Source organism: Myotis yumanensis, unplaced genomic scaffold (assembly GCF_028538775.1).
Source record: "Myotis yumanensis isolate MYYU_CA2020_CCGP unplaced genomic scaffold, mMyoYum1.0.hap1 SCAF_18, whole genome shotgun sequence".
Lineage (NCBI taxonomy): Eukaryota > Metazoa > Chordata > Mammalia > Chiroptera > Vespertilionidae > Myotis > Myotis yumanensis.
In genome coordinates, this window is record NW_027223769.1 from 2340383 (window position 1) to 2367990 (window position 27608).

General features: G+C 54.7%; 4 protein-coding genes across 7 annotated transcripts in view; 3 read left to right on the forward strand and 1 right to left on the reverse strand.

The window, feature by feature from the left end:
- Positions 1 to 763: 763 nt before the first annotated feature.
- Positions 764 to 3986, reverse strand: PAFAH1B3 (platelet activating factor acetylhydrolase 1b catalytic subunit 3). Of its 2 annotated transcripts, XM_070398729.1 has the most exons (6): positions 3969 to 3986; positions 3280 to 3373; positions 3012 to 3101; positions 2041 to 2157; positions 1842 to 1964; positions 764 to 1088 (listed from the first exon to the last, which is right to left on the reverse strand). In XM_070398729.1, the coding sequence occupies exons 2-6, from the start codon at positions 3355 to 3357 to the stop codon at positions 801 to 803; spliced, it is 696 nt and encodes a 231-aa protein (XP_070254830.1). In that variant the 5' UTR covers positions 3358 to 3373; positions 3969 to 3986; the 3' UTR covers positions 764 to 800. The 2 variants fall into 2 exon arrangements, with proteins under 2 accessions (XP_070254830.1, XP_070254831.1); XM_070398730.1 differs by lacking the exon at positions 3969 to 3986 and having other exon boundaries at positions 3280 to 3694.
- On the forward strand, positions 3775 to 7997 carry PRR19 (proline rich 19). Of its 2 annotated transcripts, none has more exons than XM_070398727.1 (3): positions 3775 to 3864; positions 6802 to 7426; positions 7512 to 7997. In XM_070398727.1, the coding sequence occupies exons 2-3, from the start codon at positions 6808 to 6810 to the stop codon at positions 7964 to 7966; spliced, it is 1074 nt and encodes a 357-aa protein (XP_070254828.1). In that variant the 5' UTR covers positions 3775 to 3864; positions 6802 to 6807; the 3' UTR covers positions 7967 to 7997. The 2 variants fall into 2 exon arrangements, with proteins under 2 accessions (XP_070254828.1, XP_070254829.1); XM_070398728.1 differs by lacking the exon at positions 3775 to 3864 and adding an exon at positions 6208 to 6228.
- A 1734-nt stretch (positions 7998 to 9731) lies between these two features.
- Positions 9732 to 18222, forward strand: TMEM145 (transmembrane protein 145). 2 transcript variants are annotated; one of them, XM_070398367.1, is made up of 15 exons: positions 9732 to 10062; positions 10748 to 10822; positions 10936 to 11013; positions 11092 to 11178; positions 11271 to 11372; positions 11472 to 11556; positions 11668 to 11739; positions 11834 to 11902; positions 12200 to 12280; positions 12362 to 12440; positions 12592 to 12685; positions 13638 to 13810; positions 14291 to 14411; positions 16727 to 16933; positions 17421 to 17964. In XM_070398367.1, exons 1-15 carry the CDS (start codon positions 9748 to 9750, stop codon positions 17667 to 17669), a joined length of 1887 nt encoding a protein of 628 aa, XP_070254468.1. In that variant the 5' UTR covers positions 9732 to 9747; the 3' UTR covers positions 17670 to 17964. The 2 variants fall into 2 exon arrangements, with proteins under 2 accessions (XP_070254468.1, XP_070254469.1); XM_070398368.1 differs by having other exon boundaries at positions 9733 to 10062; positions 17878 to 18222.
- Positions 18223 to 18619: 397 nt separating this feature from the next.
- The window catches only part of MEGF8 (multiple EGF like domains 8), a 43593-nt gene continuing 34604 nt past the window's right edge, over positions 18620 to 27608 (forward strand). The window contains exons 1-5 of the mRNA XM_070398765.1: positions 18620 to 19502; positions 25353 to 25516; positions 25758 to 25964; positions 26984 to 27164; positions 27244 to 27332. Of these exons, the coding sequence (XP_070254866.1) occupies positions 19316 to 19502; positions 25353 to 25516; positions 25758 to 25964; positions 26984 to 27164; positions 27244 to 27332 (828 nt within the window). The 5' untranslated portion in view covers positions 18620 to 19315. The remainder of the gene's footprint in view (positions 19503 to 25352; positions 25517 to 25757; positions 25965 to 26983; positions 27165 to 27243; positions 27333 to 27608) is intronic.

The following is a 27608-nucleotide window of genomic DNA, read 5'->3' on the forward strand; positions in this document are numbered from 1 at the left end:
CCATGGACCTATATACTTTCCCCCCAGTGAGATGAGGATAGCAATGCCAGGATACTCCCTCTCAACATCAGAAGGACCCCATGACCTAAGGTCCCTGACCACTGAAGGCTGGGTGGCTCCCTTCTAAGTCTGGGGCTCAGGGACTTGTGACATCTCTGCCTCTCTCAGGCATCCAGTATGAATGGGCTTGTGAAAGGCCTAGATGTGCAAGGGCAGTTGACCCTCTAAGCTCCAGCTGGACCTGAGGTCTGAGCTCAGAGGTGACACTGTCCCAAATACTGTGCTGTCCTCAGTAACCTCTGTTGCCCCCACGTGGTCTAAGCCAGCACTGCAGCCAGGAGTCTCCTGGATTTGTGGATAGTACCCAGCTGAAAAATGCCTGTACCCTGTGTGGAGAGATGACTGCTGGGAGTGGGAGGGTCAGGAAGCTTCCAGAGTACCAGCCAGGAGAATAGCCTGTGCAAAGATTGGAGCACTGTGTTAGGCCACTATGTTCCCAGAATTCTTTCTTGACCCTGATCCTTTAGGGTAGTGTTAGCAAACTGGTTTCACCTAGTGTTACTGATTGGTAAGTGCCTGCCTGGAGCACTATTGTACAGTATAAATCTGCCATACTCTCCAAGAACCAGAATGCCTTGAAAGATGGACGAGGCCTTCTTTGGGCAGAAACAACACCCTGCAGAGCTGCAGGGTCACAGAGATCAGGGCTGAGGCTGAGGTATTCAGATGGGCTTGGCCATAAAACAGAAAATGGGAGGGAGACTGAAGAATAAGAATTTAATGTTGCAGGAAAGCAGATGTTAGAGTGTGGGCTCTGGCAGAGGGCCACCCTGACCCTGGTCTTGGGCCAGCAGGCGGAGAAGCAGGGAATGGAGGGCTCGGCAGACAGGTGTATAGCCTAGGCGGCTCAGGTGCAGGTAATCATACATGTCATGGTGGCTGATGGTACCATCTGAGTGCACGAAGCCAGGGTCAGCATCCAGGAAATGGGCCCGTGGGTAGCCAGCCAATGCTGCCCGTACCAGCTCGTTCACCCGCCGGTTTTTCTCACGAAGTGGGTTAGGGTGCTGGCCCCTTGGAAGCAGGCCCTGAGGAGGACACCAAGAATTGTGAGAAGATATCCTATCAAAATCTGGGTCCTACTAGCATCTCTGTGCCAAACTGTTCTCCAACCCCCACGATGAAGTCCCCAGCTGCAGAATACACGAAGGATGGGAAACGGGAATGAGAAAGGTACTTCCTGATGCCTGGTCTAAGACCCCATTCAGCAACAACAGCCTTATAAAAATGTTGACAAGCCAAAACCGGTTTGGCTCAGTGGATAGAGCGTCGGCCTGCGGACTGAAGGGTCCTGGGTTCAATTCCGGTCAAGGGCATGTACCTGGGTTGCGGGCACATCCCCAGTAGGAGATGTGCAGGAGGCAGCTGATCGATGTTTCTCTCTAATCGATGTTTCTAACTCTATCTCTCTCCCTTCCTCTCTGTGAAAAAATCAATAAAATATATTTAAAAAAAAATGTTGACAAAATGGCAAGGGGTTAACCCCTCTTTCAGAGGAGGAAATGCCCCACCTTGGGAATGCCTGACAACTTCTGGCTATTTAAATACTTTGAGTTTTAACACCCCAAAATCTCTAGTGCTCCCCTGGGCAAAAGGGCCTAATTGGTCATTGAACATGTCCTTATTCACAGCTGCTCTGATGGATATAGCAAGCGTCAATGTGAAATTTTGCCTGAAAGCCATTGCTCTGTGCCAAGCTACCCAGAACCATGCCCACTGTGGCTACACCTGAGGGGGTCCCAGAACACTGCCATCCATTCTCCCCGCCTTCCCACTCTCACCAGCACCACGACCCGGGCCTGGGGCTGCCGCTGATTCACCAGTTGCACGATGGCCTTGATGCCGCCAGCCACCTGCTCTGCTGTGTGCCCATGGTTGTTCGTACCCACCCAGACCACAACAATCTGGAAAGAGAGTCATGAAGCAGTGGTGAGGGAGCAGGCTAAGAGGGCTTTCACTGCCCACCCAAGCCCTACTTACCTTGGGCCGGATGTGTTCAAGCTCCCCATTCTCCAGCCGCCATAGCACGTGCTGTGTACCATCACCGCCAATGCCAAAGTTAAGTGCATGCAGAGGAGAAAAAAGCTCCCGCCAGATCTGTGGGCAAGAAGTGGGGTGGGCACAGGGACATTGTCAGCATGCACTACTCTGGATCCAAATGTTAACCAGATGTCATTACGGAAGAGCCTCTCCATGGAAGCAATCTCATCCTGAGCAAACCCCAGTATGGTCCAACCTCACGTTATGCAAACCTATATGTGTTTGGAACCCATAGAAGCAAGACTCACTTTATGGAAACCATTCTGCTTGAGTTATGCATTGAAACAACAGTTAAACCTCTCTTTGAGGAAAACCATTAACCTTGCTTACTGGAAAGATATTATACCCCAGCCCCTTTATGGAGAACTATTACAGTTGACCTTCACATTGTGGAAAGAACTGTAGCTTTGTGGAAATCCATTAAGCAAACAATAGAGCCTCACTTTAGTCCAGTGGTTCTCAAACTTCCTAATGCCGCGACCCTTTAATACAGTTCCTCATGTTGTGGTGACCCCCAATTTCATTGTTACAAATTGAACATAATTAAAGCATAGTGATTAATCACAAAAACAACATGTAATTATATATGTGTTTTCCGATGGTCTTAGGTGACCCCTGTGAAAGGGTCGTTCGCCCCCCAAAGGGGTCGAGACCCACAGGTTGAGAACCGCTGCTTTAGTCAATCTTGCAGGGAAGCCTCATTTTAAGACTGATTATATACAATAACAGCCTGATAAAGCCAGGGCACACACTTCCTTCTCAGTATGATGTACCTTACACTGAAATTCTGGGTGCTGGGAGCTACCTGAGGTTATTTCGGGGACCCCATACACCGCCTGGCCTGAGGTCTGGTCCAGGTGAGTCAGTGAGCGCAGGCCTGGGTGGGGCAGGAGGAGGGAGATCGGCCTCACCTCGCACTGATGCATTAGCTGGACCAAGGAGTCCCCGATGAAGACGACTTCGGGTTCTTTATCTTTGCTGTCGGCCACGAACCGATGGTGCTTCGGGGACAAACACGGGGGGGTTATGGCACGCTCGCTCCCGGGGCCGTCAGACAGCACCACACCGCCCCACTGCCCTCAGTTTCCCAATCCCGTAGTGAAAGCCGCGCGAGCCAGCTGAACTCCCGAGCCGCGGCCCCACCCCCGACTCCTGATTATCGCGGGCGGGGTCGCTCACCAGGGACATCCAGCGTCCATCGCCCTGAATGTCCTGCACCGGCGTGGGCTTGCTGGCAGGGTTCTGCTCGCCACTCATCTTGGCGTCACAGCTTCTGCAGGACGAGCGAGCAAGGTCGGCCCGAGTGTTCCCGGAGGAGGTGGTCCGCCACTCCCACTCCAACCCCCAGGCAACAATGGACGGTCCGGACGCCGCACTCCACCGGTGGACGCAGGCGGATCCCGGGCGCCGCCTCTTCTCCAGGGGCGGAAACCTCCACTTAGGAGGGGAGGTGGATCGGGAAGCCCTGCTTCCCCCACGGCGGCCGCGCAGTGAGCTCGTCCGGCGCTTTCCGCCCGGGCGCTTTCCACTCCCGGGCCTCTGCGGCGGCGGCGGCGGCGGCGGCGGCCATACTCGCGCACCTGGGATGGGGAGATGAGACCAGCCAGCATCCGGGGGCGGGGGGCGGGGGGGGGGGGGCGAGGAGGAGGGAGAAACCACCCGAGCGCGTCAGGAGGAGGGTGAAGTGCGGAAGGCCGAGAGTGGGCGGGGGAAACCTAGCGCCTTGTCTCGCGGGGAGAAACCATTTGCTGCAGGACGAGAAATGTGCGGAGGGGCCTGCCTACCTTCTCTCTCTCTCTCTTTTCTCCCCCCCTCTCCCCTTCCCCTTTCCCTCCCTCCTTCCCTTTCTCTCCCCATCCCCATCTTACTCCCTCAGTGTGTCCCATTCACGCGGTGGGGGGAGGGGGGGGAGTGAGTGGACGAGTCCATTCGTGAAGGGGTGGCTCATACACACCTGGCTAGGAGGAGACGCTCCCATTTTCTACTGATGTGGGGGACAGGAAAGAAAAATGGCAAAAATCACAGGCTCAGCCCACCCAGCCAGCAAGCCCACCCCTGGCCCGTGTGGCTCGGTTGGTTGAGCGTGTTCCATGTAGCAAAAGGTCCCCGGTCTGAATCCCAGTCTGGGCACATGCTGGGGTTGCGGGCTCCATCCCCAGTAGGGGGCGTGCAGGAGGCAGCCGATCGATGTTTCTCACATCAGTGTTTCTCTCTCTCAAGTCAATAAAAATATATTTTTTAAAAAATTAGAGGCTCAGCCCTAACCAGTTTGGCTCAGTGGATAGAGCGTCGGCCTGTGGACTGAAGGGTCCCGGGTTCGATTCCGGTCAAGGGCATGTACCGTGGTTGCGGGCACATCCCCAGTTGGGGATGTGCAGGAGGCAGCTGATGGATGTTTCTCTCTCATCGATGTTTCTAACTATCTCTCTCCCTTCCTCTCTGTAAAAAATCAATTAAATATATTTTTTAAAAAATTAGAGGCTCAGTTGTAAGGAAACACTCTAAGGCCACGCCAGGACTTTACTGAGCCTATCTGCTCATGGGCCTCCCCTACTCAAAAACACCAGTTTAGTGGCATAAAAACTAAGTTACATGTCATTACAGACATCGCAGGTCCTGCAAGGAGGTTAGAAGAAAGTGCAGAACGAGAAAGGAAATTAGAGACGCTGCAAGGCCCAGTTCCCGCCTGGCAAACCTCCCACAGCTGCTCATCTTGCAGATCTGTGGCCTCTGCTCCCCTCTCTAAACCTACTGCCAACCAATAACTGCAGCTGGGTGTGTCTGGGCTCTGAAGCCTACATCCACAGCCAAGGCCACCTAAGGTCTATCTTCCCCCACCCCAACTTAATCTCAGATCTCAAGTCTTCACAGATCTCCCAGTTCTTGGGGACCAGGTGTTTGTAGGGGTTCCACACCCCCTAAACCTCCTGGCCATATTCCCAAATGGGATCTTCTTATCTACCCATTCCTTCTAGGCAGGTTGATACTGAGATACAGAGGAGAGTCTACTGTTTATGTTTTGCCTCAATTCACTTGCCTGGAACAGGATCTGACTCATAGTACCAAGTACTGTGGCTGCTCACAAGTACTTGCTGAATGAATATTAAATGAATGGATCTTATCCTGGCCTAGTCCCAGTGTGTTGGGAGAGACAGATCCTGGGGAAAGGATTAAGGTTGTGATTAAGGGAGGAACTGGGGACCTCTGGAGACGAGGCAGAAGAGGACTCTGATGGTGGGTAGGTGTCCTAGACGGAATAGTATCTGAGTTAGGATTTGAAAGATCATGAAGGTTAGCCAAGCAATATTACACAGATAGTACAGCTCATTGGGACATGGGGAATGCCCTGGCATAGTTTGATTTTAAAGTCTGATGGGACAAGTGTAGATAAATAACTTGGAGAGGTAGCGAGGCAGTTCCTGAAGCAAAGCTTAGTGAGAAACAAAGCTTTGAAGCATTAATTCATCAAGTGCTATTTTAAGTTAGATGTTGGCTCATCTCATACACTAACAGTATGAAGGAGATACTATTATGAACCCAATTTTACAGAGTAGGAAACTGAGACTCTAAGTAGTTGCCCAATTCTCCAGTTCACACAGCTCAAATGTGTCAGTCTGGACGTTTGAACCTAGTTCCAGAGACCAGCTCTGAATGGTGACTGTCTAGGGATGATGTCTGTGACCGGCAGGGGCTGGTTGGCCCTTTCGCCCCGTGTGCCTCGCCTGTTTCGCGCGCTCCAGACAGGAAGTCCACTTATAGACCTCTAAACCAATCAGATTCAGGAAGGGGAGGGCCTAGTGGACTTCACAGCCAATTGGTGGCTGGGAGCACCTCCTTAGGCACCCTGAGGACAAATGGGAGGTTTCCGGATATAAGGCTGAGATGGGCGGGGCTTCAACAAGCTTTCGGAACCCTGGGCACGTGCCTCTGAGCCTCAAACCTCTAAGACGCAGAGAAGTCAAAGGGCAAGGAAGGGGCGCGCGCATGCTCAGGAGGCCCGAGGCCGGAAGAGCGCTAGGCGCGTAGTGAACTGGGGTCACCTCGGAAAAAAGAAGCCATTGCACCCCACAGCGTGGTGGGGTAGGGTGGGCGGGGGTAAGGGGCCAGGTTCGTCGGGGGTAAGAGACGGTAAGGTGCCCCTCCCCCGTCCTTACCTCACCAGACATATTCCCGGTTCCTACTTCAACCGCCCCACCCTCGCAACCTCGCCAACTCACCTCTCCCAACCCCCGCGACCAAGCCCCAGGCCCCCTCCCCCATAGCTCCGCTGTCGCCCTTTCTGTGTCTTCAAGGTTTTCTCTGTACAACTTCTCTTCTGCTGTTTCTTCTGCTTTTCTTTTTCTACCATCTCTCTACTTTCTGCATTCTCCAGGGACCCATGATCCTTTTCCCATCCTCCATCTTGTAGCTATTTCCTCATGCCCCTGTTCCCTGTAACTCCTCTGGTGTTCCCTGACAAGTCTTCCCATTCCCCAGGACTCCCTTGATCCCACCCTATGCCTGTGACTTCTTCCCAGAACAAGCCTTTTCCATTTTTAGTATATATGCTGCCAAAGCGAGCACCCAAGCCTTTTCCAATCCCTTTCTGCCCACTCCCTCTCTCATATCGTCTCCCACCTCACCCCAAACTATCTCCTTCTCGCGACTCACTTTTAGGTCCCTAATTTGTATACCGATGACCACCCTATCTTTATTTTCCAGGACTCTATGGACCCCCGGGGGCCAGCCCCACAGTCTTTCCAGAGAGCTGAGAAACCTGGTCGGGTCCGCCGTCGGAAGACCAGACGGGAGCGTAATGAGGCCCTGGTGGGCAGCCGCCGGCCATTGGCTCATCAGGAGCCTCCTGTGGCCAGTCGGAATCCACCCATGGATCTCCAGGATCATGTGGCCCCTACTGCCCCCAAGCTAGTGGTCATAACCCAGGGCCGGCTAAGCCGGGAGCACCGGGGTCTCTTCAACCATGAGGTGAAATCTCTGGACGTGACACGGCTGCTGAGCAGTGGGTCCCTGGAGCCAGACACTCCCACATTTTCCACCAAGCCTTCCCCAAGCCCAGGCAGGGCCCAAGAACCAGGCCCACAGTCAAGGGGCAAGGAGAACCAGGTGCCTGGAGACTCGGGCCCAGGCCCACCTAGTCCCCTAGAGCTCCCTGGCTTGGGGCAGTTGCTGGGGGAGCTGCAGGGCCAGCTGATTCTGCCACAGGCCTTCCCCAGGAGGAACCTAGTACAAGAGGCCAGGGATGCCATCCTGGGTACCTTACAGGTATGCCATGGTTGTGTGCCCGACCTTACCCTGGTACTCCGAGGCTGCCAGCCATCCTTGTCAGGTGAGCTCACCTCCTGCCCCCTGTGCTCCCCTTCCCCTTGTCTGTTTAGCTCAGTTGTCCCCCATGCTTCTTTCCTCTATGCCAGGGACCAAGCCTGGGGACTCTGAGAGACGAAGGATCAACAGCCCTGAGCAGGCCCCAGGGGAAGGAAGGCAGAGGAGGAGAGAAGGACAGGGGACAAAGGAATTCACCTTTGCTATGCCGCACACCTCCAGCACTCTCACTACACACAGGGTGAACCTGGCACCTCCAAAAGGTGCTTGGCCACCCACATTGCCTTCGACATCTCCGGTGGCCTGGGGCCCCCCAACAGCCTTTGACCTGCTGAAAAGCATCTGGCTAGTAGCCACACCATCCCCTTCCTGGCCCTGTGGGGTCAGCACACCACAGTCCCTGCCTCAGCTACCATCCCCCTTGTTTCCCCGAACCTCTGCCCTTGACTGGAGTCCCTGTCCTCCTGCCCCACTGCCCAACCTCTCCTATACAGTGGCCCAGAGCAGCCCAGAGGCCTGGTCCTTTCCACCCATGAGACTATACTAAGGGGACTAATGCTGGGCTAGGGGCAGCACTCCCAATCACCTCAATAAAATACCTTCTTCATGATTTTCAGTGAGTGGTTGACTCAGGAGAGCAGCTTCCCTTAACTCGTGAAATGGAGGGGAAGGTATTATCACTTGTCACCTTTCTAGGGCCTGAGGGACCAGGAGAATGGAGAAACTTGGGGCTTTAATCAGTTCAACGCATCCACCCACTGAGGCCAACTGCGTGCCGGACTCTGAGCTCTGGCAATGCTGGGGCCTCTGAGTGATAGGCTCTGTCTCCAGGAGACTCTAGTGGTGGGAAGGGCTGGGGGAGTCTGAGGAGGGAGTGATGACTCTGCTTCAGTGATGAGGGAGGTCTTCAAAATGGAGCTGACACAGACCGTTGTATATCTCAAGATTGGTAGAAACTTGCTCGTAGAGGAGGGAGGGAACATTTGAGGCAAAGGGAACAGAATGTACAAGGCCTGGAGCGGGTGAATAGGAGATATGGGACCATTTTCATTCATCCCGTATCTGTGTGAGTCACTTATGGGCCCTGCGATAGAGGGGCTCTTGGTTGGCTGGGCATAGGAACAGTGTGTGCGCGGGAAGGGCAGATGAGGCCTGAATCTGGCCCAGACTTTTCTTTGGCCTGTGATATGTTTTAAACTTTTGAGTCAACTGCCTACTGTTAATACAGTCATACAGTTTGCTTTAAAAAATTACATTTCTGGCTTCTAAAAAAGGAAAAATGGAAAATGATCTGGCATCCCACCTATTATTCCTCCTGGCAACCACTGCCTCAAATAGAGTAGCAGAGGCCCCTTTTTGTGGGACCCACACTCTCCCTTGAAGTGCTTCACACACTTATGTTTCTTGTTGGTCCCTTGGTTTAGAAAGTTTTTAAACATGGTACTTTGTGGAGTGCAAATTTTTTTGAAGTGGAGGGGGAGGGATGAAACTAGAAAAGTTTTGGAATCTGATCAGGAAAATTGAGTTGAGGGGCTTGGAGGCTACTCTGTATAGCTTTTCCAGGTTTCCCCATTGCCACTGGGAAACTAGGGTTGGTACCAGCATGGAGGGGACTGCACCAGGAGATCACACAGCTGTGACTTAGCTGAGGTCTGATGGGGAGAAAGTGGCAATACTGTAATCTGAACCCAGGCAACTTATTTCAGTCTGCTAGACTCACAACACTTCTGCTTCACAGCAGCCCCATTGCACACCCTGGTAGCTGCCAGGGACAGGGTCAGGAAGAGGGTTATCATGGTTGAGGGTGAGGGCTGTCTGCCACCTCTGTATTGTGTGACCCAGAACAAATGGTTTGCCCTCTCTGTGGGCACTTCCCAAAGTACAAGAGGTGTGGAACACTGGCATCTGGCTGGACCCAATGGGGGATGGCTGGCATGGGGCTGAGCAATCAATGAGCAGTTTTTTATTGATTTCAGAGAGTGAGGGAGAGGGAGATAGAAACATCAATGAGAGATAATCATTGATCAGCTGCCTCCTGCATGCCCCCCCACTGGGGATCGAGCCTGCAACCCAGGCATGTGCCCTTGACCGGAATAAAACCCAGGACCCTTCAGTCCGCAGGCCGATGCTCTATACACTGAGCCAAACCGGTTAGGGCTCAAAGAGCAGTTTGAAAACCAAATTGAGGGGAGGTCAGGACTGAGCTGGGGTAGGGGAGTTGGACGTCAGGAGGGAGGAGGCAGGGCTTGCGGGAATGGGAGTTCAGTTCAGGACACGGGGAGCCGAGGTACGTCACGGGTGGACTGGGGCTGGGTCGGGGTAGAGAGGATGGGAAAGGAGCGTCCCCTTCCTCGTGGTTTGGAAAGGGGCCCTAGCGGGCCATCCGGATGGAGGGGGTGGGAACCGCAGTGCCCTGCGGCCCCTTTAAACGGGGGCGCGCGCCAGCCGGCCTGCTCGTTCCCGCCGCCGTCGCCGGGCTGGAGCGGGAGCCGGAGTGGAGCCCGGGCTGGGGCCGGAGCGGGCGCAATGGAGGCCCCGCGCGTGCCCGCTCTGCGCCGCCTGCTACCGCTGCTGCTCTTGCTGCTGCCACTGCCCCCCCGCGCCCGGGCCAAGTACGTGCGGGGCAACCTCAGCTCCAAAGAGGTAAGCGTGCCGGGCCCACCCCTGCCACCCGCCGGGCAGGGAAGAGAGGGAGGGGAGGGCAAGGGGCTGCCCCGCCCCTCTCAGACGGACCGAGGGGAGGGGGCCGGGGGCCAGGGGGGACTGGGTCAGGGCTGAGGCTGAGGGGGGCGGTGGGATTGAGACTCCGCGGTTGTAGGAGGGACACTGAGGTCAGAGCTGGGCGGGGAGGGAGAGTCGGAGTTTGGGGTGGGGGCGGGAGGACAGCGAGGTGGTGCTGAAGGGACAGCACTTTTTACTCCTCCGAGAGCCTGAGTTCACGCTGGGGCTCAGGACCAGGAAGGGGCCATCTAGAATACTGCCAAGCTCAGGGTGTCTCTGGGATCAGGGGCGGCGTGTGGGTAACTGGGCGATGTCAGTCCGATGGTATCTGGGGCAGAAGGTGGCCAGGATGGGGATCTGGCCTCCAGGGTCTTTCTCAGGGCACCTGGGCAAGGGGAAACGTGTTTGGGGAAGGGTCATTTGAGGCAGGAATCCTGGAACCACGGTGAAGGGATCACGGACGAATTTTCGAATTTTGATCCCCTTAGGGCTTAGGCTTCTTGGGAGACCAGGTACGAGGGTGGGGAAGAAAAGTTGAGGGTCTGTACAGAGTAGAGGAGAGTCCTCAAAGGGCTGGGAAGAGGGTCTGACTGGGGCCCTTTTCCAGGACTGGGTGTTCCTGACAAGATTTTGCTTCCTCTCGGATTACGGACGACTGGACTTCCGTTTCCGATACCCCGAGGTGAGCCTTCCCCAACCATTCCCACACGAGGCTGGCTGTTCCCTTGGCCTTCCGAGGCAAGGGCTACCCCAGCTCCCACACTCCCCCACACCTTAAAATCTCTGGGCCTGCAGGCCAAATGCTGTCAGAACATCCTACTCTATTTTGATGACCCATCCCAGTGGCCGGCTGTGTACAAGGCAGGGGACAAGGTGAGGGCTGTGAGGAGGATGGATGGGAGGGAGAGGTCGAGGCTGGCCAGGGAGTGACCATGTCCCTATCTTCCCCAGGATTGCCTGGCTAAGGAGTCAGTGATCAGGCCTGAGAACAACCAGGTCATCAACCTCACTACCCAGTATGCCTGGTCAGGCTGTCAGGTATGGGCCCAGCCTGGGGGAGGGGGCAGGTGCTGAAGGTCAAGGGCCTGAGGACAGTGCAGACAGGCTTCAGCCTTCTCGCTCCTCCCCAGGTGGTGTCAGAGGAGGGAACCCGCTACCTGAGCTGCTCCAGTGGCCGAAGCTTCCGTTCAGTGCGTGAAAGGTGGTGGTATATCGCGCTCAGCAAGTGTGGGGTAAGGGGCTGTCCTGGCCACCTGGGTCTTTTCCTTCTTACCTCCCTGCCAATCCCCTACCTGCCCAGGGCCCTCCTTAGGCCTCCTCACTCCCCACAGGGAGATGGGCTGCAGCTGGAGTATGAGATGGTCCTCACCAATGGCAAGTCCTTCTGGACGCAGCACTTCTCTGCTGATGAGTTTGGTGAGCGTATGGAGACCCGAAAGCCAGGATCTTTGAGGGATCCCAGAGTTGGGTGCCTGCTGAGGGACAGCAGCCTGACTGAGCCATATTCTCCTTCCACCAAATTGGCAGGGATCCTGGAGACAGATGTGACTTTCCTCCTCATCTTCATCCTCATCTTCTTCCTCTCCTGTTACTTTGGATGTGAGTCCAGCACATCGCTGGGGCAAGGTTGGGGGAGATGAGCTGTTCTCCCTTCCTGTCTGTGAACAGCCTTCCCCTACCCCCACCTTCCCAGATTTGCTGAAAGGTCGTCAGTTGCTCCACACGACTTATAAAATGTTTATGGCTGCAGCTGGAGTGGAGGGTGAGGTTTAGAGTATCTCAACCTTTGAGTTCTGTGAGAGGAGGGACCTGAGGCCCAGACATCAGGGCCTGAGGGAGGAGGGGCTAGAAACCTGGACTCCTGAGTCTGAGGTGGGAGGGGGTGGGGGGCTGGACTTCCGGGTCTGAGGGAGGAGGAGGCTGGGGGCCTGGACTCCTGGGTCTAGAATCCTGATGGGGACGGAGGAGGGTTCTGGTCACCTGGATCACAGTATTAGGGATCAGTGATGCCCCAACGCCAGTTTCTGTCCTTTCCTTTATCTGCCCATCCTCCCCTCAGTTCTGAGTCTCCTGTTTTTCTGCATCTACTGGGGCCAGTATGCCACTGATGGCATTGGCAACGAGAGTCTGAAGATCTTGGGTGAGAATGATGGGGACCAGGGTAGGTACTCGGGCTCCTCTGCCACCCTGTCTGAGCCGCCCTCTCCCTCCCTTCTCCCAGCCAAGCTGCTCTTCTCCTCCAGCTTCCTCATCTTCCTGCTGATGCTCATCCTTCTGGGGAAGGGATTCACAGTGACACGGTGCCCAGGCTGGGTTGGGATGGAGTGCTGGGAATGGGGAGTGGCTGGGCTGGGGGGTGGGGTGGGGGCAGAGGGGCTGGGCTGGGGGGTGGCCACCCACTCCTCCCTGACAACCCTACTCCTGCCATCTCCCCTCATGGCCTGCTGCCAGGGGCCGCATCAGCCACTCAGGTTCTGTGAAGTTGTCTGTCTACATGACCCTGTATACTCTTACCCACGTGGTGCTGCTCATCTATGAGGCTAAGGTGAGTCCCACTCACCACTGCCCAGGCCCTTGCTCCCCCTCCCCCACCCCCCCCTGCCCCAGCTTTCATGGCTTCCTCTACCTGTCTGCTAGCCCTCCATATTGCACTCCTGGCTATCTCTCTCCCACTCTGTGATTTCCCACCTTCCCATCTGTCTAAGTGCATTCCTCCCCTCTTCACTGTCTCTGAATAGCTTCTCCCTCCTCCCTCTGTCTCTCACACACTTGTGTTCAATGCCATGACCAAGAGTTCAGGAATCACACAGACCTGGATTCCATGCTGGCTCCGCCCCCTCCAGTAGGACCTTAGGCGATGGCCCCCTCTTTGGGCCTGTTTACGCCTTTGTAAAATTAGGAAGATCTTACACACCCCAGAGGTTCCTCTAAGGCAGCGGTTCTCAACCTGTGGGTCGCGACCCCTTTGGGGGTCGAACGTCCCTTTCACAGGGGTCGCCTAAATACATCCTGCATATCAGATATTTACATTACGATTCATAACAGTAGCAAAATTACAGTTATGAAGTAGCAACGAAAATAATTTTATGGTTGGGGGTCACCACAACATGAGGAACTGTATTAAAGGGTCGAGGCATTAGGAAGGTTGAGAACCACTGCTCTAAGGCTTTATATTACCTTGGCTTTGGCTTCAGCCAAAAGGTGTCTCTCTCAGCCTCAGTTTCCCCCTCTGTGAAGAGGGGTGATCATAAGCCCTACCTCATAGAGTTGATAAATGGAAAGCTTCCACATGGCAGTGTTTACCTGTTGGGCCCATGGTAGATGTAGTCTCTTCCTATCTTTGTCACCCTCTCTCTATCTCTATATGTTCTGTCTCCATCCCTTGTTCTGCTGCTTCTGTCCTGACCAAGTAACTCTGTCCCCTGGGTGCCCAGGGGTGTGGTCTGGGGTTCCTATGTGGAGGCCAGGGCTATGACAAACCCTCTCCCTTGGGTCAGTTCTTTGACCCGGGCCAGGTACTGTACACGTATGAGTCGCCGGCAGGCTACGGGCTCATCGGGCTGCAGGTGGTGGCTTACGTGTGGTTCTGCTACGCCGTGCTTGTCTCTTTGCGCCATTTCCCGGAGAAGCAGCCCTTTTATGTGCCCTTCTTTGCTGCCTACACCCTCTGGTGAGATGTGCTGGGCCTTCGATATGTCCCCGTGTAACCTCACACAAGTCAATTAACTTTTGCCTCATTTTCCTCATTTGTTTAATGGAGGTGGAAATGGTACTGCCTCATAGAGCCACTGTGAGAGTTCAATGAATTCATAAATGTAAAATGCTTAGAAACAGATCTGGCATGCAGTAGGTCTTTAGTTGTTATCATATGTTAATTCATTCATCAAATAGCTATTGATTTTTCTACCGAGTGCTGGGATGTGGGGTGGGGTGGAACTGAGTTCAATTCAACCTAGTCCTTGCCCCCCAGAATTTCCCAGGCCAGTGGAAATCTTGCCCCTTTTAACCTCTGGATTTTGAAAGTCACACAACTTCCCTCCAGTTTGGGACACACCTGGGGCCTGTGTGTGTGTCTGGCAGGGGAGTTGGGGGTAGGGGTGGGTGGAGGGCGTGTGGCAGTGTCTCTACCAATTCAATTCCTCCTTTTCAGGTTCTTTGCAGTTCCTGTCATGGCCCTGATTGCCAACTTTGGGATCCCCAAGTGGGCTCGGGAGAAGATTGTCAACGGCATCCAGCTGGGAATCCATTTGTATGCTCATGGCGTGTTCCTGGTGAGGATGAGCACCCGGTGGGGTGGGAAGCCAATAGGCCGTGAGACTCCCACCCTGATCTGCCTGAACTTTTGATCCATCTCTTTCACTTCATTCCTTCAGTCATTTAATAGACACTGATTGAGAGTCTGCTAGGTTCCTGCAGGCTTCTCTCCTGTGTCCCTCAGACTCTGCTCTCTTCTGTTCCTCTCTCCCACCTTGTGTCTGGGCTCTTCCCCCAACCCACCCTCTTTCTTTGCCCCCCTCCCCATTCCCATTCCTGCTCTTGTGTCCCCAGACTCGAATTTCTCTTCTGTATCCCCACTGCCTCTCCCAATCCTCTTGGTCTCTACTCCACCCTTCACCCACACAATCTCTGGTATCTGTCACTCTATCACAGGCCATTGTTTGGAAAGAAGCAGCTGGGGTGGGCCAGGCTGGGGCTCCAGGGTCCTAGATCAGAATGACATCAAGAGGGTACCAGCAGCAAACATCTTTTCTCTGTTTTATATCCTATCTAGACTTCTAGGTGACAGTTCTTATATTAATTCATCAATCCAGCCACTATCCACCCATCCACCATTCAGTGAGCACCTGTCTCAAAAGGTGTCTCTCTCAGCCTCATGATCACTCCACTTCACAGAGGGGGAAACTGAGGCTGAGAGAGACACCTTTTTGGCTGAAGACAGCCTTTGTTTCATGCTAGGAACACCCAGATGCATTTATTCCTAACCTCTTTTTCTAAGTGTCAGAGCAGCCCCAGGACAGAATGGATAATCGTCATTGAACCCAATATACAGAGAAGGGAAGCTAAGTCCCAGAGAAGGCAGGTGACCAGCCAGGGCTCCAAGGCCTTTGGTGTCAGGGCAGGGGCTTTGAACCTGGTCCATCTCCGGCAGACCACAAGAGCTGGCATGAGAGGGAAATAGGCATCACTGAGGGCTCCAGCTCCTGACCCCAGGGGTCTACCATGTGCTGTGTAGGAAAGGTTCTCAGCTGAAGGAGGGGGCCAGGTCCTCTAGTTGCTACTCCAAAGCCTGACTCAGGTACAGTCTCCCCTTCCTGGGATGGTCCATCTTTAGGCTCTGCAGGAAGTCAGAAAGGAGCAGAGAGAGAAGTGATGAGAACCCACCATGGGCCAGGCTCTGCACCAGTTTTCATTTCCACCCTTTTCTCATCTTTCTGAGTAGGCACTGCAATCCCTTTCCCCAGTGAGGCGTGGGGAGTTTAATCAACATGCCCCAGATCCTACACTTACTGAGCTGTGGGGCTGAGAGGTGGGGTGCAGGCTCAAAACACCAAACACTGTGCCCCTTCTTCTGTATTTCACCTTCAGCCAGTTTCATTCCTAAAAATGCTCACATTAGCTCAGCCCAGCTCCACCACAGACATTCCACTGCTGATTGGCTTCAGCTTCTTATTAATTTATTCAGCACAATCTTAGAGGGGTCATGCTGGCTTCTTGGGTGCAGTACTAGATTCATTCCCAGGCACTGCCTTTCTACTAGACCAGTGGTCGGCAAACTCATTAGTCAACAGAGCCAAATATCAACAGTACGACGATTGAAATTTCTTTTGAGAGCCAAATTTTTTAAACTTAAACTATATAGGTAGGTACATTGTTATTAACTTAATTAGGGTACTCCTAAGGCTTAGGAAGAGCCATACTCAAGGGGCCAAAGAGCCGCATGTGGCTCGAGAGCCGCAGTTTGCCGACCATGGTACTAGTCTAATTGGGGAGACATCTCTACACTCAACCAATATTATTGAGAGCTTATATGTGCCAGGTACTGTTGTAGAAGGTATTGGGGATTCAGCAGGGAACAGAACAGTCAAGTTCCTGCCCTCATGGAGCTAACATTCTAGAAGCTGCTAGTTCAATTGAATTTTCTGTGTTTATGAAAATATTCTATGAATTTTTGATGTTCGATATGATAGCTACTATCCATATGTGGCCATTGAGCACTTAAATATGGCTAGTGTGACTGAGAAACAACAAATTTAGTTTAACTTTTATTAACTTAAATAGCCACATGTGGCTAGTGGCTATCGTACTGCACAACGCAAGACGCTGAAGCTTAACTAGCGATAACTAACTCAGCGATCAGGGCTCTGATGGAAGAAGCATTGGCAGAGTAATGAGTTGTGGAGGAGGAAAAAGTCAGAGCCCAGGGCACTTGAGAGCCCACAGGAGGCGCCTAATCCCGCTTGAAGGGTTGCAGGGAAGCGTGGGGGTTTCCAAGTGCAGGGGAATCCTTAGGGCTCCATGTCTATGGAGACAACCTGAGGCCTGTACAGTGAGTGCGTCTTCAACCTGCACCTGGCCCCTCGCCCAGATCATGACACGCCCCTCGGCGGCCAACAAGAACTTCCCCTACCACGTGCGCACATCGCAGATCGCTTCGGCCGGTGCCCCGGGGCCCGGAGGTAGCGAGTCGGCAGACAAGGCCTTCCCGCAGCACGTCTATGGGAACGTGACGTTCATCAGCGACTCGGTGCCCAACTTCACGGAGCTCTTCTCCATCCCCCCGCCCGCCTCCTCCGTAAGCCCCGCGCCCCCGGCGCCCGAGGAGCTGCTGGCGCCGCCCCTGGAGTACCTAACCCCACTCCCGGCCCCGCCACCGCTCCCCGCGCCCAGGCGCCTGAGCCCACCCCCTGCCTTTCGCACCCCCCGCGCCCCGATGCCGCGTCGCGACCGTCCCCCGGCGCCCGCGCCCACCCTGCCCGACTGGGTCCTGGCGCTGTTGCGCACGCCCCCGCGGACGCCGCGCGCGGTGCCCCCGCCGCTCGCCTTCCGCAGCTCTCCCCCGCCTCCCCCGCCGCCGCCGGAGTTCGCCCCGCGCGCCCCGACGCCACCCCTCGAGTATCTGGCCCCGCTGCCCAGGCGCCCCATCACCCGCTCCTTCCCTGACTGACATGGGCGCCCACACCTCGGGAGGGGGGTCCTCCGGGGGGAGGGGGACGGGCCTTCGGGGCCGCATCTGCCCCCCGAGGGTCCCGGACGGCCTCTGACCCTGACCCCCCTCCCAGGCCGGGAAGCAGGTGGAGGAGACGGCGGTGGCGGCGGCGGCGGCCCCGAGGGGCCGCGTGGTGACCACGGCCGAGCCCGGCGCGGCCTCCCCGCCCCCACCCTCTCGGTTCCCCAAAGTGGCGGACCCGAGCTGGGATGGCCCGACGCCGCCCTACCAGCCGCTTGTGCCCCAGACGGCGTCGCCGCACACCGGCTTCACCGAATACTTCAGCATGCGCACGGCCGGGGGCACCGCACCCCCAGTCTGAACCCCAGCACGCCCCTGCCCCATGGGCCGCGCGCCGGGTCCCGGACCCCCGCTCTATCCCAGCCCCAGGGCTCAGCCATCCCAGGCCTTCCCGCCCCGCCCCACCCCGCGCGCCCAGGCAGGGGTGCGCGGTGTCCCGCTCCTCCCCTCCCCCTGACTCTTGTGCCAAACGGTCCCGCGGGAGCCGCTCTCCCCGTCCCCTCCCTCAGCCCCTGCCCCGAGCGCCGGATTCTGGGCTCCCGCTGTTCCGTGACCTCCGGCCCCCTGGCCCCCTCCGACACCTTTGACCCCGCCGGAACCCGGAACACCAGTGAGGATCGCCGGGACCCAGCCCGTGGACGCGCCAGGAGGACTCCGCAACCCCCAGCCACTGCTCTTGGGACGGATACTGTGAAGCTGGCCGTGACTCTGAAAACTTCCCTTGGATCTGTGACTTCGGACCCGTGCTCTGTCACCCCATCTCTATCCCGGGGGACCTCCCTCAGGTCCCCGGTAGAAAGACTTTTTCCCCTTCTTGCCAAAATAAAGAGGATTCGTTGAGTTTGTATCTATAAGATGGCCTCTTTTATTTACATTGATGATGCTCAGAGACGCGGCTGAGCAAGAACCGTTCCAGACTCGGGACCTTAGTGTGTCCATCTGTGAAATGGCCTTTTGGGAGGGGCCTGCATAACCTGACCCAGAATCTGAGAGCACCCGAAAATATGAATCATTTAGGCCTTGTACTGCACCGCTCTCTTATTTTGACCTCTTCCCCAGTCAGAGATAGAGGCGCCCTCCAGTGGCAGATACTTTGCTCGGGCATCTGCACCCCGAGCTTGGGTTACAATTTTAGCATTGCGCATGTGCAATCCTCTCTTTTTCACAGGCCAAGCCGATCTATGCTGCGCATGCGTCTGGGTACAAATGGGCGGGGAAGTTTCCGGAAGTCCCTTTTGTGGAGGGGTAGGGTTTGGGGTTCCGCAGTCCTCCCATGGCCGCTCTGACTTTAGGCTCCGCGACTTCTCGCCTCCTCTCCCAGCCCCCAGTCCTCCCACAGCGGCCGCTCGGCCCCGCCCCCTCGCCCACCCCGCGGTCTTCCCGGGCCGCTCTGGCTCGAGAGTCCCTTCGTCTCTGTGGTCTGGCCTATCCGGCTCCGGAGGGAGGCACGGGTGGGTGAGCCAGGGAGTGAGTCCTGCGTTCCAGGCCCGAGCTGGTGAGGACGGGCTCCGCCCCCGCCGGGAGTCTCTCCCGGCCCGGCCCGGCCCGCACCCTCTTATGGAGGCCCTCGTCCGGCTGTAGGGCCCCTCGCCTCATGGGGACCCACCCATTTCTAAGGTCCGGTTTGGCCCGCAGCGGTCCGCGTCTGTAATTGCTGGACATCGTGTATGGGGTCAGCCAGCCTATGGGGGCCTGTGTCTATAAGGGACTCCCAAGGTCCCTAGGGGTCGGCCGTGTCCATAGCAACCCCATTTACAGGGCCTATCATGGGTCTGTAGGGTCCACCTTTCGACTTCCAGAGCCCGTAAACAGAGGCAGGTCCCTTCGCGGGGACTGCGACTCCTGGGCCTCCCCGGGCTACCAGGCCATGTCCCGTCCATAGAGGTCGCATTTTCAGCATCGGTGGAGGGTCCGTGCCATCTGTAAGGGTCAGTGCTGGAGGCGGCGATGGCCCTGGGCCGGGCTCTGGCCGCCGTGCTGGCTCTGTGTTTGGCCATGCTGGGGCCGATGTCCCCTGGGGCCCGGGCGGGAGACTGCAAGGGGCAGCGGCAAGTGCTGCGGGAGGCCCCAGGCTTCGTGACGGATGGTGCGGGCAACTACAGCGTCAATGGCAATTGCGAGTGGCTCATCGAGGGTGAGTGGGGCAGTGCGGGTCACACACCCAGTCATTTGCTGATTCATTCATTTGCGAACTCATTCATCCCTTCACCACATCCCCAGAGTCCTTTTCTGTGCCAGGCCCTTTGCTCTAAAAAGCAGCCCACCTGAGCCCTGCCCTGCAAGGCCTTGAAGTCTGGTGGGGGAGTTGTACCCAGAGCTAGGGCATCAATATGGGTATTCTGAGTAATTGTTAGAAACTCGGGCTCTGCGCCCAACCATCTTGCTTCAAATTTCGGATCCACTTCTAACTAGTTTTGTAAATTTGGGAAGGTGGCTTTCTTTTTCTGAGGTTCAGCTTGCCCTCCCCCACGTGGGGATAATAATAGTACTTCGGACTGCTCCACTCCCTCAGAGGGTCGTTGGAATGAAATGAGAACAGGTTTTTAACATGCCTGGCAAATAGTAAATGCTCAGTACATGATATTAGGATTATTACTGTTGTCATTTTTAAAGTATCAATAAAAAGCATTTTTTTCAATCATTCATGTGCCAGATACTATATTTGCTACTGAGACATAGCAGAGACCAAGGCAGTCCCAGAAGTCCCTGATGACTTGAGGCTTGGGATCCAGTGGGGGAGACAACACATTAATAGTCAGTCCAGAGTAGTTGGTACTGTGATGGAGGAACCCCGCAGGTGTGGGGGATCCTAGAGGAGGTGCCTGGCCTGGGGACCAGGGAGAGCAGAGGGCTTCCGAGAGGAGATGTCTGAGCTGGGAACTAAAGGACCAATAGGAATCAGTCAGGAGGAGGAGGAAGAGCAGTCCAGGAAGAGGGAACAGCCTGTGCAAGGGCCCCAGCCCTATCCTCATGGGCTTCCAGTCCAGTGGGGGAAGCACACTTACCCTCAAGGAGAGGGAAGCCCAGAGAAAATGACTTAGTTTGGGCAATAGCTGAGACCAGAGGCATATGTAGGAGGGAGCATAAGAGCATTCCAGGCAAGGAGAACAGCCCGTACAAAGGCCTGGCTGCAGGAGGGTATGCTGCTTTTGAGGAAGTAGAAATGCAGTGTGTAGAATGAAGAATACAACAAGATAAACCATGAGCCAGAAGCTGAGGCTTGAGGGGAGGTAGAGGGTGTAGGACCTTGTGATTTTGAACTGTGTCCTTAGGGCAATAGGGAGGTGGAAGAGAAGTCCAGGAAGGCTTATCTTGGCACGGATATAGGAGCTGGCCTCCAAGGAGAGGTGGGGGTCCCCCAGGGGAGGTCCTGGGCAAAGGCCAGAGGTGCGCTAGGGCCTGGATTGTGTAGGGCCTCCGTCTGTGGGCTGTGGAGCTTGGTCTTTACCCTGGGGCACTGGGAAGTCATGGAGGGGGTTTTCTTTTCTTTTTTTAAAAAAATATTTTTATTGATTTCAGAGAGGAAGGGAGAGGGAGAGAGAAATATCAATGATGAGAGAGAATCATTGATAGGCTGCCTCCTGCTCGTCCCCGACTGGGGATCGAGCTCACAACCTGGGCATGTGCCCTTGACCGGAATCGAACCCAGGACCCTTTAGTCTACAGCCTACGCCTATCCACTGAGCCAAACCTGCTAGGGCCATGCAGTGGTTTTTCAACAGGGGAAGGACATGATCTAATTTATGTTTTTTTTTTTTTTAAATATATATTTCTTTATTGATTTCAGAGAGGAAGGGAGAAGGAGAGAGAGATAGAAACATCAATGATGAGAGAGAATCATTGATCGGCTGCCTCCTGCACACCCCCTACCGGGGATCGAGCCCACAACCCAGGCATGTGCCCTTGGCCGGAATCGAACCCGGGACCCATCGGTCCGCAAGCTGACGCTCTATCCACTGAGCCAAGCCGGCTAGGGCTAATTTATGTTTTATATGTTAATTATCTATGGCTGTTGTGTGGGGTGTGGATGAAGCATGTTTCTTGGGCATGTGTGTCTGTCCCTAGCTTTGGGGGCTATTTCTGTCTGTGGGGTGGTGAGAACAGAATGGGAAGTATGTGTATGTTTTGGGGGTATGTGGTATCTCCTGGCCTTGAAGAGCCCCAGTCTGTTTGTGGACACAGTGAGCCCAGGTCTGAGACAGAAGGAGGTACAGGGTGGGTAGAGGAGCCTATAAGGGAGTGAGAGGACACTGCTGGGGATCACAGAGGAGAAGCCACTGGAGCAGGGTTCTGAAGCATGCATAGGAGTTTACTGGATAAGAACAGGGAACAGCCTCTATGAAGACAAAGAAGAGGTTGGTGTCTTAGGAGCCACATATAGGTTTTTCTAGTCTGGCTGGACTGTTAGTTGAAAGGTGAGGAGGGCGCCAGAAGCAGGGGAAGAAGGGTCTTGAATGGCACTGAGACCAGCTTGGCTTTGCTCTTGGGATTGAAGGGGAGCTACAGAAGGATTTTGAGTAGGAGTGGGACTTTGCTCTCAAGCCAGGTGGGGGCAAACTGGGAACCTGGTGTGCTAGTCTTGCAGGAGAGGATGAGTTTTGACTCGGCAGGAACTAAGGAGGTGGAGAGGCGGGGAGAGCACTGAGAGATGTTTGTGAAGTTTCACCGATGAGACTTGGGGACCAACTGGCTGGATGTTGGGGTAGGGAGGAGTCTGGGAGATTTCCAGATCCCCTTTGATCTCCCATTCTTCCCAAAGCCTATCACCTCTGAAACCAACATATTCCCCTACCTATTAAAGAAATAAGCCACTTACTTTTGTACTAAGTTCACATTTTATTGTGCAGTCCTCATAATATCTTCATGAATAAGAGGCTTTTGCTTTTGAAGAGCAGGGGGTTTTGTGGTTGGATCTATTCTGGATGGCATGAGGGTGGGCCCATGTTGGGTGGAAACAGGAGACCTTGAACTTAGGGAGGAACTTGGGGAAGGCAGATGGTGAGCCTGCCTCTGGCAGGCACTTAACAAAGATGTACTTGTTTTGAGCTTTATAGTTTGGTTGAGGCTGGTAAGACTGGGAGTTCTTGTCTGGTCTGGCTGAATGGTTCTGCGTTCCCCAGACCATAGCTCGGGTCTGTTATGATGTTCTCTGGAGCTGTGGTCATTGCCTGAGGGAGGGCTGCCAACTTCATTATTTTGTCTTTTGTGCATTTCCTCATTCTTTCATCCAGCATTTCCCAAGCCCTTGCTCAGTGCTAGGCTCTGTGCTGGGTAATGTCAGGGAGGGAACCCAAGATGAGTTAGGTCCAGGCCCTGGCCTGTGGGCCTCCTCAGCTGCAGGGGAGACAGACCTGGCTACAGATGGTCCTGGCTCAGAAGAATGAAGGTTATGATGGGAAGTGAGAACCCCTAAGAGGGGTACCTAATCCAGCCAGGGGGTATGGGGGAAGGCTTCCTGGAGGAGATGGGGAAACTTGCAGGCAGGCAGGGAGAATGTGCTCCAGATAGAGGGAGGAGCATGTGCAAAGGCCCAACACCTGGTAGAGCTGCAAGCAGTGGAGTGATGTGAGACCAGGTGAAACTTCAGATATCAGGTTAGAGAGCTGGATTTTCTCCTGAGAATGGCGGGAGCCACGGAGTGCTTTTGAGCAGCGAAGGGCCAGGGCCAGATGTTGAGTTGGGAAGGTCACTCAGAGATCCATGTCAGAGCAAGATGGAAGGCTGAGAGGCTAGGACGGAGACTGATCAGTGGTCCCGGTAAGAGCACAAGGCCTGGGCTGGCACATTAGAGTCACTGTCTCGAATCTCCACTCTAGACTTAGTGGGTGGGGAAACTTATCCCCATTTTACATGCAGGAAACTGAGGCTCAGAGAGCCCGTGGCACTGGCCCAAGATCACACAGCTAGTTGAATTCTCTGTGAGCATCTCCAGTATGCAGATGACTCTACCCACAGGCATGGCGGAAGGGGCTGGCCCAGGGTCTTCAACTAGACCTGGAACCCAAGTCTAGTTGCCCTAGCCCAGAAGACTTCCATGAGCTCTTAGTGTGAGATGTGGGATGAGAGCCTTCTGGAACCAGGACCTGGCAGAGAGCAAGAATCTTAACAGTACTCGAAGTAGCAGCACTTAGGACTGCTAGGCCCCATTAAGCCCTTTATGTGCATTATCGCCTCTCATGCAGGCACAGTCATGTGTCAGCTGAACACTCACTCACCTGGGCTGGGCATCCAAGAATCCTGCTCAGGGCTGGCAGTTGATGCTGGCTGTCAGCTGAAAACTCAGCTGGGGCTGTCAGCTGGGATGCCTACAGGTGGCCCCTGCATGTGGCTTTGGCTTTTTATAGCATGACAGCTATGTTCTGAGAAGGAGCATTCTATACCGCTCAGGTAAAAGCTGCGGAGCTTCCTCTGATCTAGCCTCAGAAGTCCCAGAATGCCACTTCTGCTGCTTTGTTGGTCAAACTAGTCTCTGAGGCTCTTCCCAGATATAAAGGGCAGGGCCTCAGCCTTCCCCTCTCACTGGGAGGAGTGGCCAGGGTGTGAATCCACCACAGCACCATTATATCCTCACTTTACAGATGAGGAAACCTATCCAGAGAGGTTAGGTGATGTGTTCAAGGTCACATAGCTAGTAACTAATACATGGCAGAGCCAGGATTTGAGTCCTGGCAATCTGGCTCCAGAGTCTATGCCCTTAGGTACCACAGTAACAGAGAGGTGAGACCCTGGGTGGGCCAGAGAAGAGCTGTGGTGCTCTAAGGTTCCACCTGTGTGCAAGGGAAGGAATCAGCCTCTTCCCTAGGAACACTATTTGGCCTGGAACCGGGAACTTTCACAGAGGCCCTTTTCCATCTGGGATATGCCTCTCTGCTCGGGCCTGGGCACCATCCCCCAGGCCTGGGTGTGTCTGAAGCTAAATGAGTGTGGAATCTAATGAACAAAATAAACTGATCCAGAGAAATAGAAGCATAGAACCGACTGCGGAATCTCAGAGGGAAGGTGGGGGAGGGTAGGTGGGTAGGAAGAGAGCAACCAAAGAACTTGTATGCATATATGCATAGCCCATGGACACAGACGATAGGGTGGTGAAGGCCTGGAGTCAGGGGTTGGGACAGGCTAGAAGGGATCAGTGGCGGGGAAAAGAGGACATATGTAATACTTTCAACAAGTTTTAATTAAAAAAAAAAAATGAGCCCGGCCTGCATGGCTCAGTGGTTAAGCATCGACCTATGAACCAGATCACAGTTCGATTCCCGGTCAAGGCACACACCTGGGTTGCGGGTTCCGTCCCCATCAGAGTGGGTATGGGAGGCAGCCAATCAATGTTTCACTCTCACATCGATGTTTTTCTCTCTCTTCCTTTCTCTCTAAAATCAATAAAAACATATCTAAAAAAGCCCAGCTGGCATGGCTCAGTGTCAACTATGAACCAGAATCATTGATGAGCTGATCAATGATTCATCATTTTTTTTCTTTTTTTTCCCCTTTATTGAATAAGATATTACAAATGTGTCCTTATCCCCCCAATGTCCCCTCATCCCCCCAATCCTGTCCTCACCCTCCCCCCCTGTTGTCCACATCCATCACTTATGCTTATGATTCTCTCATCATTGATGTTTCTTTCTCTCTCTCCCTCTGCACTTCCTGTCTGAAATCGATAAAAAAAAAGAAGAAGAAAAAGAAGAGTAAATGGGAACAGCTCTGTCTGGTCACTGAGATGGGCTTCCTCTCAGCAGGTCCATTGCCCATCCTTTGGGTGGTCATCCCGACCTCAGGAGTCCTCTCCAGGGCTGATACTGCAATCCTTCTCTGAGCTCTGACCTCCCTGGGCTGTGAGACCAGGAGCCTCAAAGACAGGGCCCAGATCAGACTCACTTGGGTCACCTCATTATGCAGAGCAGGGTCTGGTGTTTGTGGGTGGTCTGCACGGAGGTGTGGGGCGAGGGTTCACATCTGAGCCTGGCCCCTCTGTTTCCCCGCCCAGCACCGAGTCCCCAGCACCGGATCCTGCTGGACTTCCTTTTCCTTGACACGGAGTGCACGTATGACTACCTGTTCGTGTATGACGGTGACTCCCCCCGAGGGCCCTTGCTTGCCAGTCTGAGTGGAAGCACCCGACCCCCACCCATCGAGGCTTCCTCTGGCAAGGTTGGTGGGGCCGGGCCGGGCCGTGGGCTGTGGCTGGAGGATCTCAGTGCAGTGTGGGGCAAGTGGGTAGATGCACACAGGGAGGGACAGAGAGACGGTGGGAGGGACATGGCATCAGGCAGAAGGACACAGGGACAGAGAAAGGTGGAGAGAGACAAAGAAAGGAGGTGGGGACTTCCAGGGGGCAGGAGTGGACCACCTCCCGGTCAGGTCCCTGAACCCTGCCCACTTGTGCCTACAGATGCTGCTGCACCTCTTTAGCGATGCCAACTACAACCTGCTGGGCTTCAATGCCTCCTTCCGCTTCTCCCTGTGCCCTGGGGGCTGCCGCAACCATGGGCAGTGCCGGTCCCCAGGGGTGTGTGCCTGTGAGCCAGGTTGGGGGGGTCCTGACTGTGGCCTGCAGGAGTGTTCAGCCTACTGTGGCAGCCATGGCACCTGTGCCTCGGTGAGCCTGTCCCCCTGGGCCCTGACCTGTGACCACACCTGCTGCTCCCATCTCCTGGATCTGACTGCCCTTGTCTGACTCCCCCTGCCACTCCATTGACACTGACCCCACACCAGCGACCCTGCTCTCATCCGCAGTACTGCCCTCTCATTCCAGATTTCACCCTACCTCAGTGATGGCGAACCTTTTGAGCTCGGCGTGTCAGCATTTTGAAAAACCCTAACTTAACTCTGGTGCCGTGTCACATATAGAAATTTTTTGATATTTGCAACCATAGTAAAACAAAGATTTATATTTTTGATATTTATTTTATATATTTAAATGCCATTTAACAAAGAAAAATCAACCAAAAAAATGAGTCCGCGTGTCACCTCTGACACGCGTGTCATAGGTTCGCCATCACTGCCCGCCCTACCTGCTACTCCAACCCCACCCCACCTTCGCCTGGGGCCCCTCGTCTGCCCGAGCCCACTCCTGTTCTCATCTACAACTCACCTCTCACCTTGCTTCCTCTTGCCAGGCCTGACTCCATCCCCCCACCCAGCCACGCAGTCTGGCATTATTCCCCCAGCCATGACTTTGACTTGCAACCACTGACTTTGGCCCCAAGACTTGCATATCCATCTTTGGGACTGGATCACGCCTTGAGCCCTACCTGTCTTGACCTCCTCAGATCTGAGCTCTTCTAGCTCAGACATTGACCTCACCATCTTTGTTTGCCAATCTGTTTTCTTTCTGTCCTCATTTTTCCCTCTGGTCTTCCTCTTTGTCTCTCTGTCTGTCCGCTTTTCTCCACCTCTCTTCCTCCTCTGGTTGTGTCTCTGTGTCCCTTTTTTCCACTATTTATCTGTCTCTCTCCCTTTGCTTATCTGTCTCTTTATTTCCCCCCATTCTCTCCTTCCCTTTTCATCTCTCTCCTTCTCCCTTTCTGCTCCACGTCTCTCACTCTGGCTCTGGCTCTCTTCCCCATCTCCCTGTCTCTCTCTCTATCCCCTGCCTTTGTGTCCCCTTCCCCCTAGCCCCTGGGACCGTGCCGCTGTGAGCCTGGCTTCCTGGGACGTGCCTGTGACCTGCACCTGTGGGAGAACCAGGGGGCTGGCTGGTGGCACAATGTGAGTGCTGGGGACCCTGCCTTCCCTGCCCGTGTCGGGGCAGCTGGTGCCTTCCTGTCCCCACCAGGACTGTTGGCCGTTTTTGGAGGTGAGCAAATGGGTGTGTGTCTGGGGTCTGGAGGCCTGGCAGCCTGTGGCCAGGGCTTGAGACCATCCACCTTTCATAGGCCAGGACCTCAACAGCGCCTTGGGTGACCTCGTGCTGTATAACTTCTCTGCCAACACCTGGGAGCGCTGGGACCTGAGTCCTGCTCCGGTATGGACCCTGCCTCTGCCCTGCCTGGAGGCGCCTGCCCACTCTGTCAGCCCCAGTAAGGGCCTCCCAGAGCCACCTCTTCACCTATAGCCCCTCTGCCTGCAGCTTGATAGGGGAACACCTGCTCCTTTGTTTCTGCTTTCTGTCTCAGATTTTTTTTGTCTTTCTTTATATCCCTTTCTACATCTTATCTTTCTGTGTGTCTTGTCTCGCTCCTGGTCCATCTCTCTGACCCTTGATCCTTGTGTCTCCTTCTCTCTGGACTGTATCTCTACT

What these genes read in the sequence shown, in the direction of transcription:
- PAFAH1B3 (XM_070398729.1), bottom strand. Translation starts at nt 3,357, where the DNA reads ATGAGTGGCGAGCAGAACCCTGCCAGCAAGCCCACGCCGGTGCAGGAC. An exon ending in ATGGACGCTGGATGTCCCTG is followed by an intron (nt 3,102 to 3,279) that starts GTGAGCGACCCC and finishes TTGTCCCCGAAG; the next exon opens with CACCATCGGTTCGTGGCCGA. An exon ending in TTGAACACATCCGGCCCAAG is followed by an intron (nt 1,965 to 2,040) that starts GTAAGTAGGGCT and finishes CTCTCTTTCCAG; the next exon opens with ATTGTTGTGGTCTGGGTGGG.
- PRR19 (XM_070398727.1), top strand. Translation starts at nt 6,808, where the DNA reads ATGGACCCCCGGGGGCCAGCCCCACAGTCTTTCCAGAGAGCTGAGAAA. An exon ending in CTGCCAGCCATCCTTGTCAG is followed by an intron (nt 7,427 to 7,511) that starts GTGAGCTCACCT and finishes CCTCTATGCCAG; the next exon opens with GGACCAAGCCTGGGGACTCT.
- TMEM145 (XM_070398367.1), top strand. Translation starts at nt 9,748, where the DNA reads ATGGGAAAGGAGCGTCCCCTTCCTCGTGGTTTGGAAAGGGGCCCTAGC. An exon ending in TCGCGCTCAGCAAGTGTGGG is followed by an intron (nt 11,373 to 11,471) that starts GTAAGGGGCTGT and finishes CACTCCCCACAG; the next exon opens with GGAGATGGGCTGCAGCTGGA. An exon ending in CTTCTCTGCTGATGAGTTTG is followed by an intron (nt 11,557 to 11,667) that starts GTGAGCGTATGG and finishes CCAAATTGGCAG; the next exon opens with GGATCCTGGAGACAGATGTG.